The sequence below is a fragment of the Anolis carolinensis genome, unplaced genomic scaffold (assembly GCF_035594765.1).
Source record: "Anolis carolinensis isolate JA03-04 unplaced genomic scaffold, rAnoCar3.1.pri scaffold_8, whole genome shotgun sequence".
NCBI lineage: Eukaryota > Metazoa > Chordata > Lepidosauria > Squamata > Dactyloidae > Anolis > Anolis carolinensis.
In genome coordinates, this window is record NW_026943819.1 from 25,066,387 (window position 1) to 25,087,825 (window position 21,439).

Genomic DNA, 21,439 nt, shown 5'->3' on the forward strand with positions numbered 1-21,439 from the left:
GGATAGTTCTTTTAAAATCCAGGCTAAATTTTGAAAAGGCTTTATTGTGCTACTGACATGGAAGCCATCAGCCACCACTAGAAGGAAGTAATTGAGAGTTGCTCTCAAAAGTTGTTGATAGCCATTGGACTGGCTGGCCTTTCAAATTATGTGATCTGCTTGGGGATTGGTGTCTACATCTTGCATTGCAGAGTCTGTTTGGTGTGGCACATTAGTCTATATGATATATGAGCTCTCTTCCAGCTTTTATGATCCTGTAAGCTCCTATTTAGGAGCCCCGGTGGCGAAGTGTGTTAAAGTACTGAGCTGCAGACCGAAAGGTCCCAGGTTCAAACCCCGGGAGCGGCGTGAGCAACCGCTGTTAGCTCCAGCTCCTGCCAACCTAGCAGTTCGAAAACATGCCAATGTGAGTAGATCAATAGGTACCGCTCTGGTGGGAAAGTAATGGCGCTCCATGCAGTCATGCTGGCCACATGACCTTGGAGGTGTCTACGGACAACGTTGGCTCTTCGGCTTAGAAATGGAGATGAGCACCAACCCCCAGAGTCAGACATGACTGGACTTAACATCAGGGGAAAAATTTACCTTTATCTTAAGCTCCTATTTGCATTCCAAACCCAAATTTATCACCTTCCATGAGAACTTGGTCCAAAACACATAATGAGTATTGTCAGTTTGGCAAACATTTAGGTCACTCCCACGCTGTCCCTGTTTTCTTGTGCTCCAAAGGAACTAGGTTTTCCACAGAGTTTCCCTGCCCAAGAGGGTATTACAACCCGGATCCTATGACCCAGAGCCTGGATAGCTGCTTGCCCTGCCTCCCAGGCCACTACTGTGGGAAGGAAAACTTAACCACAGTGTCAGGAAAGTGTGATGCAGGTAAGGCTGTGTTATCTATGTCTAGTGAGTGACAATTCTCAAATGAAAAAAAAGGTGAAAATGAAATTCCCTTCCATTGTGACCTTTCATTATTTTACACTTCCTACCATCTGGTTCTGTGTTCTGCAGGCTGGTTCTGCATTTCAGCTGCATGGACCCCTCAGCCCTTTGATCTGGACAACTACACAAATGGAAACTGTCTTTGCCCAGCTACAGCCACTGGAGCACAGTGTTCCCCTGGGTCCTACTGCCCGGAAGGCAGCCGTGAGCCAAATCTGTGTCCCCCAGGGTTTTACTGCAATGCACCAGGTAAAGAGGGACATCAGCCAATTGGGTTGGAATGCAGTAACTAAGCAACATGAATAAAGGTGTTTTAACTTGTGATCTTCCTTGGGTGCAATGGCAGAAAAAAGGTTGGATGGATGGGTTTTGGTTCTGGAGTTGTGTGCGAGCTCTGCTACCATGGTCCTTTTGCTATGTTTGTTTTTTCTGTTTTCACCCTTTTCCAGGTCTGTCTGCTCCAAGTGGGGAATGTGCTGCAGGATTTTATTGCTTAGGTGGAGCATCTTCACCCAAGCCCACTGATGGAATTACAGGCAACATCTGTCCTCCAGGGACTTACTGCTGTGAGTATCTATCTGTTCGTCAAGTACATAAAACCTGAAACCACAGATATGATGAAACATTAAATTATCCGACTTCTCATCCCAATATGCCATAGAGTTGCACTGAAGGACTGAGAGATCCCCTAACAAATTTTATAGTAACGTTCAAGGAAAGCATACCATAGAATCACCTGGAAGACATAGCAAATTGTCAGAGTAATTCGCAGCGTAGCAGCAGTTGTATGTTGTCAATGGAGCGCAGAAACTAAGAGACGTCAGAGACGATGTTAAAAAAGTATATACAATGTTTTACTATACAAGACAAACAGAATTTGCAGATGAACACAGGCTTGGCTTTCACTCTAGGCAGACACCAACTCAGAACAGAGCAAGATCTCAACTGACGCAATCAGTAATGTACAAACACACTTGAGTCTGGATACTCCCAAGACACATCAAGGTCAACACAGGTTCTCAGTCATTAACTCTTTACAGACTATAGCATACTCTGGATGATACAACCTGTATGCAATACATGCCAGACACAAATTTCATTTAAACACTACCAATACACAAATCCCACATTAACACAAATTCCTAGCATGGCCATTTTTACCTGCTTGCAAGTAAATGTATCCATGAATATTTGTCTTACATGCATAAAACTTTGGGAAATGGGACAAAAATACAATCACATTTTGCAATTGCAAAAAATGTGTACAACTCAACATCTCATCCAGTGTGGAGAAAACTCTTGACAGATATAATTCTCAATTCAGAGGGGGAAAATAACCAAAGAATCACACCCCCAGTAAATAACTCTTGCATTAGCAGTCCAAGATGGCATCATCCATTCAACCACCTCCTTCTAAGGGCTGGGCTGTGGTGCAGCTGGCTAGTAACCAGCTGCAATAAATCACTACTGACCGAGAGGTCATGAGTTCGAAGCCTGGGTCGGGTTAAGCCCCCGACCATTAAATAGCCCAGCTTGCTGTTGACCTATGAGCCCCGAAAGACAGTTGCACTTGTCAATTAGGGAAATTTAAGTACGCTTTATGCAGGAGGCTAATTTAACTAATTTACAACATCATAAAACTGCCAGCAAAACACGAGGAAAGGAATGAGGAAGTACAGCCACTAGTGGACGGTGAAGCAACAGCTCCGCCTGTGACCGGAATCGTGAAGCTGGGAAAAAAAAGTTAAATGCCTCTGTGTCTGTCTATATATGTTGTTTGTGTGTTGGCATTGAATGTTTGCCATATATGTGTTCATTGTAATCCGCCCTGAGTCCCCTTCGGGGTGAGAAGGGCGGAATATAAATACTGTAAATAAATAAATAAAATATGAAGCCAGACTTTGAGGTTTCAACCTGCAGTGTCTTCTGGTTGAATTTCTAGTGACTTGGAGAGGGAACGTGCTATAAATCTAGATAAATATATTTATTAGGTGTTGATTGATTTTTCGGTGGTAACCCTGCCTGAAGAGACCAGGGACATCTGTAATGAGCAGCATTTTGCTGTATTTATTTTCATCTATGATTCAACCCATAGCTGAAACTTTCTCATTTAGACATAATAAAAGTTCAATAAAATCAATAATAAAAAGGAGGAAAAATCATTTAAAGGCTTAATTAAATTGAAACAGCATATTACGACAGCTGTCAGAGAGATGGAGAAGAAGCGATTATGCTAATGGAACAGCTGCTGATACTTTTCCCTTTTGTACTTTGTCATTTTCCTTGTTTTCACTCCAAGCGGTGGGATCTCCCTCACCGGTTTCCTGTCCAACTGGCACCTTCTCGAACTTGTTGGGAAGGAGTATGGTTTCAGATTGTCAGCTTTGTCCCTCTGGCTTTTACTGTGAAGGATCCGGACTGACGGGCCCAACTGGAGAATGCTGGGAAGGTAAACCACACCCAATTGGGAAAGAGATGCTCTTTACAGCCAGCCATGAGACCCACATTAATTTATACCCAGTATATGTTTTCAGTCTTTTCCAAAGACTTTTTCAAGTTACTTTTCTGGGCAACATCCAGAACTCTCTAACCAATGGAATTCAAAACTTTCCCAGACTTTATTGTTTGTAGATGGCCTATGTTTATGGTCTATTATATGTGTCATCTCATGACTTCTTTGAAGTCATGCCATAAAGGGCAACATGGGATATGTAATTGTTTCCTATATACGAAGGTCGAATGAAAAGTAATGCCTCCACGTTCATTACTTCGGTTTGGATGGGAATATCTTAATAAATCAAACACAGAAATAATCCTTAGAATGTGCTCTTTAACTACCACTATTCAGTTCACACAATCACCAGACAATTGGATACATTTCTGCCAAAGATGAACAAGTTTTCTGAAGCCGTCATGGAAGAAGTTGACACTCTGTTTCCGCAACCACTGTCTCACAGTCCCCATTGTGCACAGATCTTCTGATAGCCAAGCAAAGCAATAATGTGATCCACACATTCTTCTGAAATGCCAATTATGCTTGACATTTCTCTCTGAGTGATACGACTATCATCCTGAATCAAATTGTCAACCTTTTGCTTGTGAAACTCGGTGGTTGCTGTCAGAGGACGTCCAACTCTTTGTTTGTCCCACAAGTCAGATGTTCCCACCACAACATCTTTCAATGACGCACAGTACTCACATCAACACAATCACCATAAACAGCTTGCATTCTCTGATGAATCTCCTTTGGGGTGACACCTTCTGCTGTCAATAATTCAGTGACTGCATGTTGCTTAAGTCACATTGACCGACCGTCTGTGCAGGATTCCATACTTCGCACTTTAACAAAACAACCATTCAATGCTAAGGCTTCTCGCCAAATGGAACTGTAGAGGAGAGTCTACTGAGCAAGCCAGGACCTGCCGCATACCGGGACTGCCATCTGTTGAAGAGTTATGAAGGTGGATGCATTACTTTTCATTCAACCCTTATACAAGGTCCATTTGGCTGAGACTATCAAATGGATAATTGGTGGAAACAATGAAAGTCCATTACCCAGGGGTTTGATGTGATAGGAAAAAGGACCTCATCCGACAGATGTACAAATAATTGTGGGTATGATTTCTGACCTCATGAGCAACTGTGCATACTTTTATAACAATGATCTGGAGGATCTCAAAAAAGAATGCTATGCATTGATTGATCTCATTGTTAACAAATTTGAAGACAATAAAAAATTCCTTGAAATAAACATTTAACTTGCCAGAAAACTTGACAGTATGTCTCTGCAATCCAATCCTATTACATCAAGAGGTCATCTTGTTTCTCCAACACTTTATCTACTTCCCTGCAGGCTATTACTGTGACAACCAGCAAGGGCCGATTAGCGACTTCACCCTCTATCCTTGCCCTCAGGGCTATTACTGCCCACCGGGGACACAGTGGGCCACCCAGTACAGCTGTCCACCAGGGACATTTGGACCCAGGCCGAGGCTAAAGAGTGACCAGGAATGTCAGATTTGCCCGCCTGGAAAATTTTGTTCATCCCCTGGTTTGGTTGCACCATCAGGTAGGTTGCTTCCATGGATTTAAAGGACTCAACAGGTGAATTCAAATATGGTCATAAATGCTTTAGAGATAAAAATCTATACCTTAACAGTGCAACTTGTTTATGGTTATCAGCGCTTGGGAATTTGCTTGGAAAAAAAGTATTATGCTGTACCAAAGCTGGCATTCATTACAATTTTTAAAGCACTGTTTTGCTTTCTTCTTCTTCTTCTTCTTCTTCTTCTTCCTCTTCCTCTTCCTCTTCTTCTTCTTCTTCTTCTTCTTCTTCTTCTTCTTCTTCTTCTTCTTCTTCCCCCCTTCTCCTCCACCTCCTTCTATTATTATTATTATTATTATTATTATTATTATTATTATTATTATTATTATTATTATTCAGAAGTAACCAATATTAGTTATAGTTTAATAAAAAACAGAATGCCAGCCTGCTGTAAAAATTAAATGGCCACACAAACCTTCACTGAACAGACATGAAGGCCTTTCCTTTAAGTACAATTGACTTTGATTCAAGAGAGACTCAGTTTAATGGATTTGCAATGTTCTCTTTATCTGTTTACACACGAGTCTTTCAATATATATAAAGTAGTGTCTCACTTAGCCAAGCTAAACCCGCCAGCAGAACCTTGGATAAGCGAATATCCTGGATAATAAGGAGGGATTAAGGAAAAACCTATTAAACATCAAATTAGGTTATGATTTTACAAATTAAGCACCAAAACATCATGTTATACAACAAATTTGACAGAAAAAGGAGTTCAATGCACAGTAATGTTATATTTACGAATTTAGTAGCAAAACATTGCAACATTTACTACAAAAACATTGACTACTAAAAGGCAGACTGCCTTGGATAATACAGAACACTGGATAAATGAAGCTTGGATAAGTGAGACTCTACTGTGTATATATACTTACACACACACACACACACACACATATATATATATAAAAGCAGTAGCTTTCAGACCTATTCTGCATGCTGAAGATACTTTTCCATTTATTTACAGTCTTTAATGTAGATATTTATATTATGTATTCTTTTATTGCTTACATTAATACCCCAAGTTGTTATAATATATCTAATGCTGTTTATTTCCCACCTGCCAGCAACTATTCTGCTACCATAGAAGAATGTTATGTTAGGAATTTATAATTTTTAAAACTATTCTTAACATGTGTTTCATATATATTAGAGTATGCGCTTTTGAACATCAGCTGCTTCCGTGACATTGGAGCTTCCTTAATCAACTGTGTAATAGTGGATAGATGTCATAGAGCACAGAAATGAAAATAAAATCTAGGACAGTTAGTCTGACATATTGTCAGACACTTAACCAACAAGAAGTTTGCAATGCTGTTTTCTTTTCAGGAGATTGCTCAGCTGGATATTGGTGCAAAGGAGGCGCTCAGGTTCAGAATCCAACCGATGGCGTATCTGGACTTCTTTGCCCTTTGGGACATTACTGCCTCTCAGGTAGAGCAGGCTTTCCATCTTTTGGGTTGGGTATCTGGAATCTGTACCAGATACCATTTCCAATGAAAAGAAGTTACATATTAAGGAAACTACTGTATATACTCGAAGATAAGCCCAGTTTTTCAGTCCTTTTTATGAGCTGAAAAAGCCTCCCCCGGCTTATAATGGGGTCAAGGTCAAGGCCGGCAACAGAGCCTGGACGCTATTGCTTGCAATATGTGATCTATTTCTCTCTTCTCCTCCTTTATCAGTGTGTTTTCTTTTTCAAAGCCTCCCTCGCTCTTAATCAAGGGAATGTTTTGAAAAGAGAAAGATGCCCTTGCAAGTCAAGAAGAAGAAAAATATATATTTATTAATCTTATGAAAGCATTTTCCCCTGAAATATTTGTTAAACTCTCCTACAGATATATAGGCATTAACCCCTTGCAAGCTTTTGCACTCTCTATGTACCTGTGTATCTGTAGCCATACATATACCTTATTTTTATATATGAATTTACCCTCATATGTTTGCAAGTCTCTGCAAATTCTATATAGATATAATTATCTATATAAAGAGAGATGTCTGGATAGATATGAATATATTCTTATCTACGCACGCACACACACACACACACATATATGGCTTGCAAATATTGTAGGGGAAATGCACACACATAGAGATAGAAGGGATTTGCAAATGTTTCAGGGGAAAATGCATATGTGAAATTAGTATCTGTAACTATAGATCTATATCTCGCTCTGCATTGTTTATATAAGCATTTGCCTGTTATTATGTTGGAAGCCGGCCTGAGTCCCCATGGGGAGATAGGGTGGGATCCAAATGAAGTTATTATTATTATTATTATTATTATTATTATTATTATTATTATTATTATTATTAGGTTATTGTTGATACCATACTGTTTTTGTTGCCCCTACGTTTCCACTTACAGAGCTAGATTATTGTTTTTCTTTGAAATACGAGAAATATTCAAAAACACTTAACCTACTGATGCCTCAATTAATGAAATTTTATTGGTATCTATTTTTATTTTGAAATTTACCCATAGCTGCTGCATTTCCCACCTTCCCATACTCGAGTCAATAAGTTATCCCAGTTTTTTGTGGTAAAATTAGGTGCCTCAGCTTATATTCGGATCGGCTTATACTCGAGTATATACGATATATGTGTAAGAAGTAACAATGGCTTGCAAGAAGGGAAATCTGCTGGCTACAACTGCACGATTAAGAGGAAGTCTAGAATCTTTGTTGTTGACATACATAGGACTATTGTTAAATTATGCCTGTGTATGTCCTTTAGTGGCCATTGCAGAAAGATGGTTCTACTATGTCCAATAACCTATAACTCATTCTTTCTGGGGTCTGCCATTTTCTTGACCCTGACCATACTGCCAGTAAGTGATTGGGGGAAGGTTGAGGCAGCTCTTCAGTTGTACAAATAACAAAGATTGTTAGATATCTTTTAGAGGACAAGTGCCACAGGGTGACTCTCATAGCCTCTAAATTCCTCGCAGTGGTAGCAAGGCTGAGGAAGAATCTAACCTCTGATAGGGATATCACTTGAAACCATGTAGATGTAGGATTGTTGTGTGTTTTCCAGGCAGTATGGCCATGTTCCAGAAGTATTCTCTCCTGACGTTTTGCCCACATCTATGGCAGGCATCCTCAGAGGTTGGGGGTATATGGAGAAACTAAGCAAGGAAGGTTTATGTATCTGAGGAAGATCCTGGGTGGGGAAAAGAACTCTTGTCTGTTGGAGGCCAGTGTGAATGTTGTAATGAATCACATCAATTAGCATTAAATGGCCTTCCCAGCTTCACCTCCTGGCCTGGGGGAATCCGTTGTTCAGAGTCGTTAGCTGCCCCTGATTGATTTCTGTCTGGAATTCTTCTGTTTTTAGAGTATTGCTCCTTATTTACTGTTCTGATTTTGGAGTAGCCAGGTTTTGTTCATTTTCATGGGTTTCTCCTTTCTATTGAGATTGTCCACATGCTTGTGGATTTCAATGGCTTCTCTGTGTATTCTGATATGGTAGTTGTTGGAGTGGATGAGCATTTCTTTGTTCTCAAATAATATACTGTGTTCAGATTGGTTCGACAGCACATGTAGATGTATCTTGTGCAATGAACTTCTGAGATGGGAGAATTCAAAATTACTGTTCATTTTCTGATGAGTCTATGGGCCACAATAAATATTGTTGTTTGTTTGTTGTTGTTGAAATAACAAAGAAGCCAATCTATAAGACAAGACTGGGCCCTGAGCATGGCCCCCCAGCATGGCTCCACCAGAATCCGAGATGGTTGCATACCTTTTCATCCACTGTATACAATGCTGTAGGGCATATAGAAGCTAAACATGTATTAGGTCTCCAGAGCCAATTGTGCACCCAAGATAAGTTTTTGTAAACAACCAGAAGAGACTAGAACACAAAACCTGATTTAAAAAAAGACTTGTATGGACCAGAAATGGCTCACTAGTACCCAATGGACCTAGGTGTTTTGGGTCTGTTATTTCAGGAACTCCCACTCCATCCGCCTGCTTGCATGGAACCTGGTCTAACAATGAAGGGAATGAACGCCTCCAACATTGCCAACCCTGTCCTGGAGGACATTACTGCAATGGCACTGGGCTTGTCGCTCCATCAGGACTTTGTGCAGCAGGGTAAGAAGAATGTACTTGAGATATAGCTATCTTCTCAAGAACTTCATACTTGTATACCTACTTGCCTTCCAACAATAGATTATGACCACAAGCCAATGATCACAGAGACAATGTGTGAGTGTAGTGGCAAAGCAATGGCAACAGCAACTTCAAAGTTACCTGATTTCTTATTGTTTGAAACTATAACAACGTTTTGTACTATCTTGCTATCTTTCTCTTGCCCTTCTGATAGGTTTTACTGCACTGTGGGATCTACCACACCGACTCCTACAGATGGGATTTCAGGCGCTCCATGTCCTGTGGGACACTTCTGTCCTTTGGGCAGTGATAGCCCCACTCCCTGCCCACCTGGTTCCTACATGACTGAGACACATGGACAAGAATGGTGTCACACCTGTCCAGAGGGGAAGTACTGCATCTCTGGTCACTTGCCACAGGTGTGTCCCAAAGGTGAGTTTTCTGGTTTCACAAAGCTGAGGATTCTCCTGTAATGCAAGTCTCTGAATTATCTTCTGCCTCCTGTAATGTAAACCTTGTGAAGCATGTTCCTCCTTAGCTATTTCTGTGCTGCTCATTCCCTCCAGATTTACTGGAACACAGTCACAATGTGGCTTTTAGATAAATTGCACACACGTGCCCTTTAAAATTGCAGTTTTTCAAAACTGCCCAATCGTCGTCATTATTGTGGGTACAATGCATCCCACCCCTTTGTTTTTTGTGGGTTTATTATATTTTGTGATTCACTTTAATTATGAAGTTTCCTAACATGACTGTGTCAGGGAATCGGCGACCTGACTTGATTGATGAGCTAGCCCTCAGCTCACCCCGCCAGACCACTCTGCAAATGGCAAAAATGGCACCGACAAAGAAAACGACAGCTTCATTGATTTATGTCTGCTGAAGACAGCGGCACTGAGGCTTTATTTACAATATTTACATTGCTAGTTGACCAAAACTATCTGGACACATGTTGCATCCACACGGACAAACATGGAGAACATCCATTTCTTTCCAAAGTCCATTCACTGTGCACAGGAAGCACCTCCTCTGCATTCCACGGCTTGTGATGTATCTTCCTGTCACTTAGCACAAATGGAAGACCTTGCTATTTGCCCTTCCAGCAATCAATCAGGACTGGCCAGAATTAACCTCTCAGCTACTGGAATGCTTGCCAGAACGAAACACATACATTTCACAGCAAACAATAGATTGAACATTTCACTCTATATCAACAAAAACACTAACAGAATGCAGATCTGGGACATTATAGTAATTTGCCAGTTTGTAGAGTTCGCCAAACCTTGGAGTGGACAAAATCACCTTGATTTTCTCTATGACTGACTAAACCGCATAATGGCATTTCTGCATTTGTGACAGACTGTTGTTTGCAGAAGGCCATGCTGCTGATAGTATGTCAAGAAGGACTCTGTTGTGTTTATGCAAAGAGTATAAAATAACCTCTAAATAGGATTTCCAGGAGGCCTCACATCTAAGTATTGGCATGTCTCATTTGGCTTGAAGTTGTGTCCTAGGATGTCTTCCATCTCTTCACTGTCTATCTAACTGCATATGTATAATATACTAATGACTTAATTTTTATCTTCACCGTTTTTTGTTTTCTATACTGATACATCCTTCTCTTCCAGGTTTTTATTGCCCTGAAGGAACAGGCTTCAACTGGCAGCCCTGCCCCCCAGGAACATACAGCCTTACCCAAGGGATCTCTAGTCATACTGAATGCAGAACATGTGATGGAGGGAAGTTCTGTATGCATCACAATGCTACTGATGTCTCAGGACCATGTTGGGAAGGGTATTACTGCGCCCAAGGATCGGATCGACCTAATCCTGACACTCACGTTAATGGTATGGACTCAGTCACTTGAAGGAAATATAATATATTCTTGACCTTCTAGTAGTAAAGGTAAAGGTTTCCCCTGACGTTAAGTCCAGTCATGTCTGACTGGGGGTTGGTGCTCATCTCCATTTCTAAGCCGAAGAGCCAGTGTTGTCCGTAGACACCTCCAAGGTCATGTGGCCGGCATGACTGCATGGAGCGCTGTTACCTTCCTGCCAGAGCAGTACCTATTGATCTACTCACATTGGCATGTTTTTGAACTGCTAGGTTGGCAGAAACTGGAGCTAATAGCAGGCGCTCACTCTGCTCCCGGGATTCGAACCTGCGACCTTTCGGTTTGCAAGTTCAGCAGCTCAGTGCTTTAACACACTTCGTCACCGGGGCTCCTAAAGTTCTGTGTTTTCCTAAGAAGTGGCCTACAGGCTCTTCAAATATGCCAAACATGAGAAAACAGGGCGATATCAGTTGCAGTGTCATTCAAATGAGACAGACACACAAACTCTCCTACTTTGTCAGTCTGCGTTTTAGCCCAGTTCCCTAACCATCTGATGCCATGCTTTGATATGAATGATCAGGCACACGGGACTCAGAAATTTCAATCCAAGAATGTCAGTATAACAGCTAACATGTAAAAAATAATTGGGAATGACAATAGGGAGATGAATCACTAGAAAAATGAAGCTTCCTGCATGGCTGGGCACATTTTTATGTTTCCCCACAAGCCTGGAGGAAAGCATCCCATTTGCCAGCAGGAGCCAAGGTGGAAGAGCCCAGATCACAATTCCACCAGGGATTTTGTGATCTTCCTTGCTTTATGTCCTTTTCAAAGACCTATTTCCCCACCTCTTTGCTTATAGGTCATACTGGACCTTGTCCTTTGGGCCACTACTGTCCTAGGGGCACAGCTGTTCCTCACCAGTGTCCTGTGGGTACGTTTGGAGCTAGGACCAAGCTTAGCTCTGAGGTAAGTCCATGCATATACAATACAGCAATATTGCTCCTTTCTGGATTTAAGCAGGGCTGTGGTGCAAGCTGGTTAGCAGCCAGCTGCAACAAATCACTCTGACCAAGAGGTCATGTGTTCGGGGCCAGCCCGGTGCCTGCGTCTGTCTCTGTTCTATGTTGTGGCATTGAATGTTTGCCTTATATGTGTAATGTGATCCACCCTGAGTCCCTTTTGGGGTGAGAAGGGTGGAATATAAATACTGCAAATAAATAAATTTGTACTGGGTATAAATGCAGGTGAACCTGTGTGTGTCACATAAAATTAATGGTTGTTAAACAGAAGCTGTGTTTTGGAATCTTAAACAAAAAAAGTATTGTCTTTCTGTCAAAAAAAGTTCTACCACCCAGATTATTCCTCTATGTGTTTTAAACCTGAGATTTATGATAATGTCCAAAGGTCACTTCTTTTACAGCTGGAACCAGTGGAGAACCAGTGTGATTTTTGGTTAGACTGCTGAAACCAGGACAAGGGAAAGCTAGTTACAACTCCTTAAGAAGTTTTGAAACTTATGGAGTTTCTTTGAAGCAATCATGTACAGAGTATTTGTAAAGATATCATGAAGAAGAGAATTATTTAAGTTACCTTTGGCTCGTTGGAGGAAAGGCAGGACAGGTTGGTGGGGATGGTGGTGATGACTGGGATGATAATGGCGACCACCACCACGGTTCATTCCCAAGCATCAACCAACTAATCTTTCAAGATGTAAATGGAGATGTAACTATAACTTAATCTCTCTCAGGATGAATGCTCTCTCTGTCTCTCCGGTCACTACTGTGATGTTCCTGGCCTGACAGCTGTGAAAGGACAATGTGATGAAGGCTTCTACTGCACCCTGGGCTCTGTGGTCCCAGACCCACCAGTTCTGGACCACCGTGGAGGGCCTTGTCCCGCAGGTAGCTTTTACCTTTCTCAAAGGTAGAATTGTGGAGAAGACAGATACAACAGTTTCTGTTAATGTGGGATTTGTGTATTGATAGTGTTTAAATGCAATTTGTGCCTTGCTTGTATTGCAACTGATTGCATCATCCAGAATGTACCATAGTATGGAAAGAGATAAATTGCCAAGAAGCTATGATGACCTTGATGTGTGGCTGGAACTAGGGAGTATCCAGACACAAGTTTTTGTGCATAACGATTGCATCAGTTCAGTTCAGTTGAGTTCTGTCTGCCTAGAGTTCGAGTCAAGTTCTGTTGGAGAACAGAGCAGTCCTGTGTTCGTCTGTCATCTGCAAGTCTGTTTGTGTTGATTACTGCTGTATACAGTAAAACTTTGTAAATAGTTTTACCAATGTCTCTGAGTGTCTCTTCGTTCTGCGTTCCATTGCTTCCACCCAACTACTGCTGCGCTGCAAATATTCTGACAGTTTCTTAGGTCTCTGCTGTGCTGACTGCAACCTTTTGCTTTCCTTACAGGTTATTTTTGTCTGCAAGGCACAGCTGTTCCATTGCCTTGTCCCCCTGGGTCATATAATCCTCTACCAAGGCAAGCCAGATGCCTCACTTGCCCTGCCGGGTAAGTAAAAGATACTGGACACTCAAACATAGTTTTAGAAAATAAAGTGAGAGAAAAAACAAAAACTGACTACAACCATGGAACTGATACAGAATGGCTGTGTGTCCAAGTTCCCTGTTGACATATGGCAATACCATAGATCCCATAGAGTTTTCTTAAGCAAGGAATATTCAGAGGTGATGTTGTCACTTCCTTTCTCCGAAATGTAGTCTTTAGTACCTAGTATTCATTGGCAGCCTCCCATCCAAGTTTTAGTGATGGCTGACCATGCTATTTAGAACCTTCATAAATGGCTATATAGTACCTATTAAATTGCATCCATCTCAAGAGATATTTACTTTATATCATCTCTGCTGAATCAAATGTGCATTATAGAATCGAGCCTTTGGCTGTATACTCCAGGTTTTGCTCAAAACAATAACTTCACAGGGTGTTTTGCATATTTGTATATTTTAAATTGTATGCGAATGCTTTTATGTTAAACTGCTTTGAGTCTCCTTTGGGAGAGATAAAGAGTGGAATAATAATAATAATAATAATAATAATAATAATAATAATAATAATAATAATCCCTTACTGGAATCTGCACGCATCATCTGAAAATACATCACACATTCCTAAAAGCTTGGGAAGTGTTCGACTTGTGATGCAAAGTCCAGCACGTCTATCTTGTTTGCTGTGTCATACTATGTTATTGTGTCAATGATAATAATAATAATAATAATAATAATAATAATAATACCTAATCCTTATATTTCTTTCTTTATCTTACCATGATATTCATAAAAGACTTAATAAAATCACACACACACACACACACACACACATATATATATATATACACATACACAGGCGCACACACACACACATACATACTGTATATCCTCATGTATAAACCTAGTTTTTCAGCCCTTTTTTAGGACTGAAAAAAAACCCTCCTCGGCTTATACTTGGGTGAGGCTGATACTCAGCTGATATTCAGGTCGGCTTATACTCAAGTATATATATGGTATATTTATTATTTTTCTCTATTATTATTGGTATTGTTACATTATTTTACTCTATTAATTATTATTATTACATTTATTATTTTTCTCTATTATTGTTACTTTTACATTTATTTTACTCTATTTTTATTATTATTAATACATTTTTTATTTTACTCTATTATTATTACATTTATTATTTTACTGCATTTATTATTATTATTATTACATTTATTATTTCACTCTATTATTAAAAGGATACATAAGCACATTTACATTGAAGAAGATGAAAATAATGATTTAATCAGAGTTGAACAGTCATATCTTACATTACAGTTTGATGTAAAGATTCAAAAACATTTAAACTACTGATGCCTTAATTAATGTAATTTTATTGGTATCTATTTTTATTTCTGAAATTTACCACCCTCATCTTATACTGGAGTCAATGTTTTCCCAGTTTCTTTGTGGTAAAATTAGGTGCCTCAGCTTATATTCGGGTCGGCTTATACTCGAGTATATACGGTGTACATACACACATATATGAGCTTTAGAGGAGCTATCTGAGGTGCTGATTTTATTTTATTTTATTTTTTGTCAAATGAATGCCTGCTTGGAAAATTCATGCTCTGTAGGTTTTATGCTGAGATGTTTTTTTCTTCTACCAGGCTCTTTGATCTAAGGATTTTTTTCCAATGCCTTGAGATATGCTGTGTTAATTTTCCTGTTGCTGTTTTTATTCATGCCATTAACTTATTCTGCTTTGACTTGTCTTGGCTCTGCTTATTTATTTATTGCATTGATAGCCTTGTGTTTAGTCCAAAAATGCTTGTAAGATATATCACAAGATAGCCTCTGCCCTCAGGCTTCTTATAACATGTATTTAAGACACATCAAAAAGGAAATTAAAGATAAAATTAAATTCACTGCTTGTAATTATTACCAAAACATTAAAATGCTCGTATTATGCAGAAAGTGACCCTCATGCAATGAAGCGGTGCTGTCTATTGATCTTTATTGCTTTCTGTTTTATGGTTTTCAATGTTTTTACGGACCTCTGAGAAGAATTAATGTTGTGGTGCAATACAGAAGTACAGTCATCCCTACACTTTTACAGGTTTAACCTTTGCAGATAAGATTTATTCATGGATTTTTTTGCTGCCATCTCCACTTCTCCATACACCAATTTTAATAGGGACCAACACTGAAGTCTTTGGGGTTCGTAGTTTGGTGAGCCACCAGCACTCTTCGGCAAGGAAGGCTAAAGGCCTTGTAAAACTGCAATGTTCCATAATTCTATCTTATTGAGCCATGGCAGTTAAAGAAGTGTCAAGCTGCATTAATTCAACAGTGAAGATGAACAGTTTCTCTTTTTGGGGCCGGGCTGTGGCGCAGCTGGCTAGTAACCAGCTGCTATAAATCACTACTGACCGAGAGGTCATGAGTTCGAAGCCCGGGTCGGGTTAAGCCTCCGACCATTAATAGCCCCGGCTTGCTGTTGACCTATGCAGCCCCGAAAGACAGTTGCACCTGTCAATTAGGGAAATTTAGGGACGCTTTATGCGGGGAGGCTAATTTACAACACCATAAAACTGCCAGCAAAACACGAGGAAAGGAATGAGGAAGTACAGCCACTACTGGACGGTGAAGCAACAGCTCCCCCTGTGGCCAGAATCGTGAAGCTGGAAAAATGTTAAAAATGCCTCTGAGTCTGTCTAATGTATGTTGTTTGTCTGTTGGCATTGAATGTTTGCCATATATGTGTTCATTGTAATCCGCCCTGAGTCCCCTTCGGGGTGAGAAGGGCGGAATATAAATACTGTAAATAAATAAATAAAATAAATTTTCTTTCCTGGGATGCAGGTACTTCTGTCTGAAGAATTCATCCACCTTGGTTGGGAGCAAATGTCCAATAGGACACTATTGCCCTCCTGGCACCGTGTCAGAGATGCAATTTCCATGCCCTCGAGGGACTTACAATGCAAACCCAGGAAGCAGCAATGTATCCTTCTGCCTCCCGTGTGAGCCTGGTAGGTGTTGCAGATCAGTTGGTCAGAGTTTTATTTTGTCATAATGGTCACAATTCATTCAAGAAATCATTATTGTCTTTTTCAGAGTTGGTCCATGTAGTAATTTATGAATTTCGGACCAAAATATCGCAACATTTACTACTAAAAGGCAGACTGCGTTGGATAATACAGAATGTTGGATAAGTGAGGGTTGGAGAAGCGAGACTCTACTGTATAAAAAAACTAAGTTACTGTTACTCTGAGGGCAGAGGACAGCTAATGACTGAACAAAGGATGCCCCAGGCAAGAGACAAAACCTTTCCAATGCTAATTAGGGTGATTAACTGAAACATTAATGCTGGCTTCCCAGTGACAAAGGACTCTTGCCACACCCTGGACTCTCCACAGATATACAGTGGAGTCTCACTTATCCAACACTCGCTTATCCAACATTCTGGATTGTGCAACGCATTTTTGTATTCAATGTTTTCAATACATCATGATATTTTGGTGCTAAATTCATAAATACAGTAATTACTACATAGCATTACTGTGTATTGTACTACTTTTTCCTTAAAAATTGTTGTATAACATGTTTTGGTGCTTAATTTGTAAAATCATAACCTAATTTGATGTTTAATAGGCTTTTCCTTAATCTCTCTTTATTATCCAACATATTCGCTTATCCAACGTTCTGCCGGCCCGTTTATGTTGGATAAGCGAGACTCTACTGTAAATTCTTTCCTTTCCTTACCTAGTTTATTCCATACCTCACAACCTCTGATGATGCCTGCCATAGATGTGGGCGAAACGTCAGGAGAGAATACTTCTGGAACATGGCCACACAGCCCGAAAGACATACAACAACCCTAAGTTACTGTTATTCTTTAAATAAGACTCTTTCCCAGTATCCTGAATATAATTAAAGAAGTCACAAAAGGTGGAAGAAGGATTTTTTTTGTGTGTCAGGAGCAACTTGAGTTGCTTCTGGAGTGAGAGAATTGGCCGTCTGCAAGGACGTTGCCCAGGGGACGCCCGGATTTTTTTGGATGTTTTTACCATCCTTGTGGGAGGCTTCTCTCATGTCCCCGCATGGAGCTGGAGCTGATAGAGGGAGCTCATCCGCACTCTCCCCGGGTGGGATTTGAACTTGGCAGACTTCAGGTCAGCAACCCAACCTTCAAGTCACAAGGCTTTAATCCAGGACCACCCGCAATAACTGAAAATCCGCGAAGTAGGGACACTATATTTATTTTAATATTTATACATTATTTTAGTAGTTATACACTATTTTAAGTCTTTATTAACCAATTGTGTGTTGAAAAATCTCCTCCTTCTCCTCCTGTTGCCACTTGGGCTCCTTTTCTCTCCCTTTGTTGTCTTCTTCCTCCCTTCCTTAGGCTGTAAATTGTAATTTTTTATGATTTATAACAGTCTCTTAGAGTTTATTGAAAAACCGCAAAACAGCGAATCCACGAAAAGTATACCGCGAAGTAGTGGGGGAACACTGTATATTGCAATATGATTAGTAATATTACATGTAATATAATATACAATTATAACAGTGTAGTATTATTATTGTTATTATTATTATTTTATTATGACACAGCAAACAAGATAAATATGCTGGATTTCATATCACAAAATCAAAAGTTGAACACTTCCCAAGTGTCTAGGACTGTGTGATGTATTTTTGGATGATTTTTCGGATCTGCGAGCATCATCCGAAAATAATAATAATAATAATAATAATAATAATTATTATTATTATTATTATTATTATTATTATTATTTTATGACACAGCAAACAAGATAGATATGCTGGATTTCATATCACAAAATCACAAGTCGAACACTTCCCAAGTGTCCAGGACTGTGTGATTTATTATTATTATTATTATTATTATTATTATTATTATTATTATTATTATTATTATGATATTATGACACAGCAAACAAGATAGATATGCTGGATTTCATATCACAAAATCACAAGTCGAACACTTCCCAAGTGTCTAGGACTGTGTGATGTATTTTCGGATGATGCATGCAGATCCCAGCAGGGTGGCCTTTTGCAGTTGGCAGATCGTAATTTTGTCAATGTCTATTGTTTCCAAATTATTATTATTATTATTATTATTATTATTATTATTATTATTATTGTATTACATTACTCACTTAAGGCCTTCCATACAAGCTACACCCTCTTCTCAGAGCCTCCATTATTTGTCCCATTGAAAACAATAGGTCTCACTATTACCCACATGTTCACATATCCACACAAAGTCTGGGAAACATTCTCCAATGGATATGGGGTTGCACTGCATTTATTTTGAAAATGCTTCTTCATGAAAGGTTTATTCTTTCCTGTTTTGTATGTTTTTTAAAAAAAATATTAAAATAACGTTGACGAAAACTATTTCAACAATACATCTTCCAGGCCATTACTGTGCCCTGCCAGGCCAACCTGCCATCACAGGACCTTGCTCAGCGGGATACTATTGTACTACAGGAGCATCCACCCCAATACCTTCTGATGATCCGGCTGGAAATGTATGCCCCAGAGGGCATTACTGCCCCAAAGGGTCTGCCTTGCCCCAACCTTGTCCCCATGGCTTCTACAGCAACTCTACTGGAAACACCAAGATTGAAGATTGCCTCCTTTGTCCTCCAGGTACGATGAACCACTTAGATCTTCATATGGGTGATACAGCAGCATCCTCTAATACAGGGGTCCCCAAACTAAGGCCCAGGGGCCGGATGCGGCCCTCCAAGGTCATTTACCTGGCCCCCGCCCTCAGTTTTATAATATAGATTTTATATCAGTTTTATTTATTTATTTATTTATTTACAGTATTTATATTCCGCCCTTCTCACCCCGAAGGGGACTCAGGGCGGATTACAATGAACACATATATGGCAAACATTCAATGCCAACAGACAAACAACATTCAGTTTTAGACAGACACAGAGGCATTTTTAACATCTTTCCAGCTTCACGGTTCCGGCCACAGGGGGAGCTGTTGCTTCACCATCCATTGGTGGCTGTTCTTCCTCTTCTTTTCCTCGTGAGCAGTTTTATGGTGTTGTAGATTAGTTAAATTAGCCTCCCACATAAAGCGTACCTTAAATTTTCCCTACTTGACAGATGCAACTGTCTTTCGGGGCTGCTAGGTCAACAGCAAGCCGGGGCTATTTTTTTTTTTTTATGGTCGGAGGCTTAACCCGACCCGGGCTTCGAACTCATGACCTCTCGGTCAGTAGTGATTTATGGCAGCTGGTTACTAGCCAGCTGCGCCACAGCCCGGCCCCTAATTTTAATAATATAATATATTGTTTATACATATAATATTGATAAAAATATTATAATGTTATACAATATAATACTAATAATAATACCATATAATAATATTAATTATATGTTATATATTACATATAGTATTACAGTATAGTGGTATAGTTCAATATAGTAATGTATAATGCTAATATTGTGCTATGCTAATAATATAATATACTAGCTGTGCCCTGCCACGTGTTGCTGTGGCCCATTGGAATTGCACTGAATAGCTCTGGTTTTTGGGGTTTTTTAGGCCCTGTGGAGGTTCGTGACGTGATATTTTGTGGTTTCAACCTCAAGGCGTGGATGATGGATTGTGTTGTGAAATTTCGAGGTTGGGGGTGTTTCGTTTTGTTGTTTTGCTCGGTGCCATGATTCCATCACTATTTTATATATATAGATTGTATGTACATACAGCTGCTCTGAGTCCCCTTCGGGGTAAGAAGGGTGGGATATAAATATAGTAAATAAATGTAGTAAGTAAATAAATAATTAATGTTAGACTTAGGCTCACCCAAATCCACACAACAACAACAACAACAACAACAACAACAACAACAACAACAACAATCCTAATTAACTTGACTATCTCATTGGCCAGTAGCAGGCCCACACTTTCCATTGAAATCCTGATAGATTTATGTTGGTTAAGATTGTTTTTATTTTTAAATATTGTATTGTTCTTTCATTGTTGTTGTTGTTGTTTTGCACTACAAATAAGACATGTGCAATGTGCATAGGAATTTGTTCGTATTTTTTTTCAAATGATAATTCGGCCCCTCAACAGTCTGAAGGATTGTGGACTGGCCCTTTGCTTTAAAAGTTTGAGGACCCCTGCTCTAATACATCATTATTTACATATTTGAAATTGAAGTTCCTATCATCCGATGGTCATATTGACTGGAGATTGTTGGAACTGTAGTCAGACATATCTGGTGGGTGCCAAACTTTGGAAGGTGGGTATTCAAGATGAATGATGTACCAAGCATTTCCCAGGATGGATCATATTTAAGTTGGTCACAATGGCAGTGTGTCCTGAGATGTTTAGTTCATGCTGATGCTCTTCACCAGAACAGTGGAGATTGTAGCTTCACATTTCTTTCTAGATATAATTTTGGTTGAACTACTACCAGCCTGAAGAAATGCTACTGGAGAAGCAGAGCAGTAGTCTACTTCAGTATACGAGGGTTATCCAGAAAGTAGATTATGTTTTGGAATTAAAAATGAACAAAGTATAGGAGAAAACATTTACCATATGCAGTTGAAAGTCACACCCAAATACCACTTCTTAACATAGTCGCCATTCAAATCTAGTGTGCCATCGCTAGATTTTTTGTATAACTCTTAACGAAAGAGGCATGGACATGACATCTTTCCCCAGGGGATTGCTTCTTGCCCTCCTTTAGGGAAACTGGAACTCCCAAGGACCAAAACACTCTAGATAACTCAAAACTGGTTTTATTGTTCACAAAAAGTTATCCTTTTAAGGCAATAAGCTGGAAGTTTCAAAGGGGTAAAGGAAAATGTACATTACAGTCTTTGGTTGTTTTAAGTCCAAGGAGCTCTGCAGCTGAGAAGCTTTTCCAGGTC

General features: G+C 39.7%; 1 protein-coding gene across 2 annotated transcripts in view; it reads left to right on the forward strand.

Annotated features, from left to right (window-relative positions):
* Window positions 1-21,439, forward strand: part of LOC100564612 (zonadhesin) — a 180,895-nt gene that overhangs the window by 75,633 nt on the left and 83,823 nt on the right. For both annotated transcript variants that reach the window (XM_008119521.2, XM_062960921.1), the window contains exons 27-40: window positions 730-879; window positions 1,009-1,188; window positions 1,389-1,505; window positions 3,239-3,388; window positions 4,793-5,008; window positions 6,374-6,478; window positions 8,997-9,141; window positions 9,374-9,591; window positions 10,788-11,006; window positions 11,856-11,962; window positions 12,744-12,897; window positions 13,418-13,517; window positions 16,367-16,533; window positions 18,953-19,186. In XM_008119521.2, coding sequence (XP_008117728.2) covers window positions 730-879; window positions 1,009-1,188; window positions 1,389-1,505; window positions 3,239-3,388; window positions 4,793-5,008; window positions 6,374-6,478; window positions 8,997-9,141; window positions 9,374-9,591; window positions 10,788-11,006; window positions 11,856-11,962; window positions 12,744-12,897; window positions 13,418-13,517; window positions 16,367-16,533; window positions 18,953-19,186 — 2,262 coding nt within the window. The remainder of the gene's footprint in view (window positions 1-729; window positions 880-1,008; window positions 1,189-1,388; window positions 1,506-3,238; window positions 3,389-4,792; window positions 5,009-6,373; window positions 6,479-8,996; window positions 9,142-9,373; window positions 9,592-10,787; window positions 11,007-11,855; window positions 11,963-12,743; window positions 12,898-13,417; window positions 13,518-16,366; window positions 16,534-18,952; window positions 19,187-21,439) is intronic.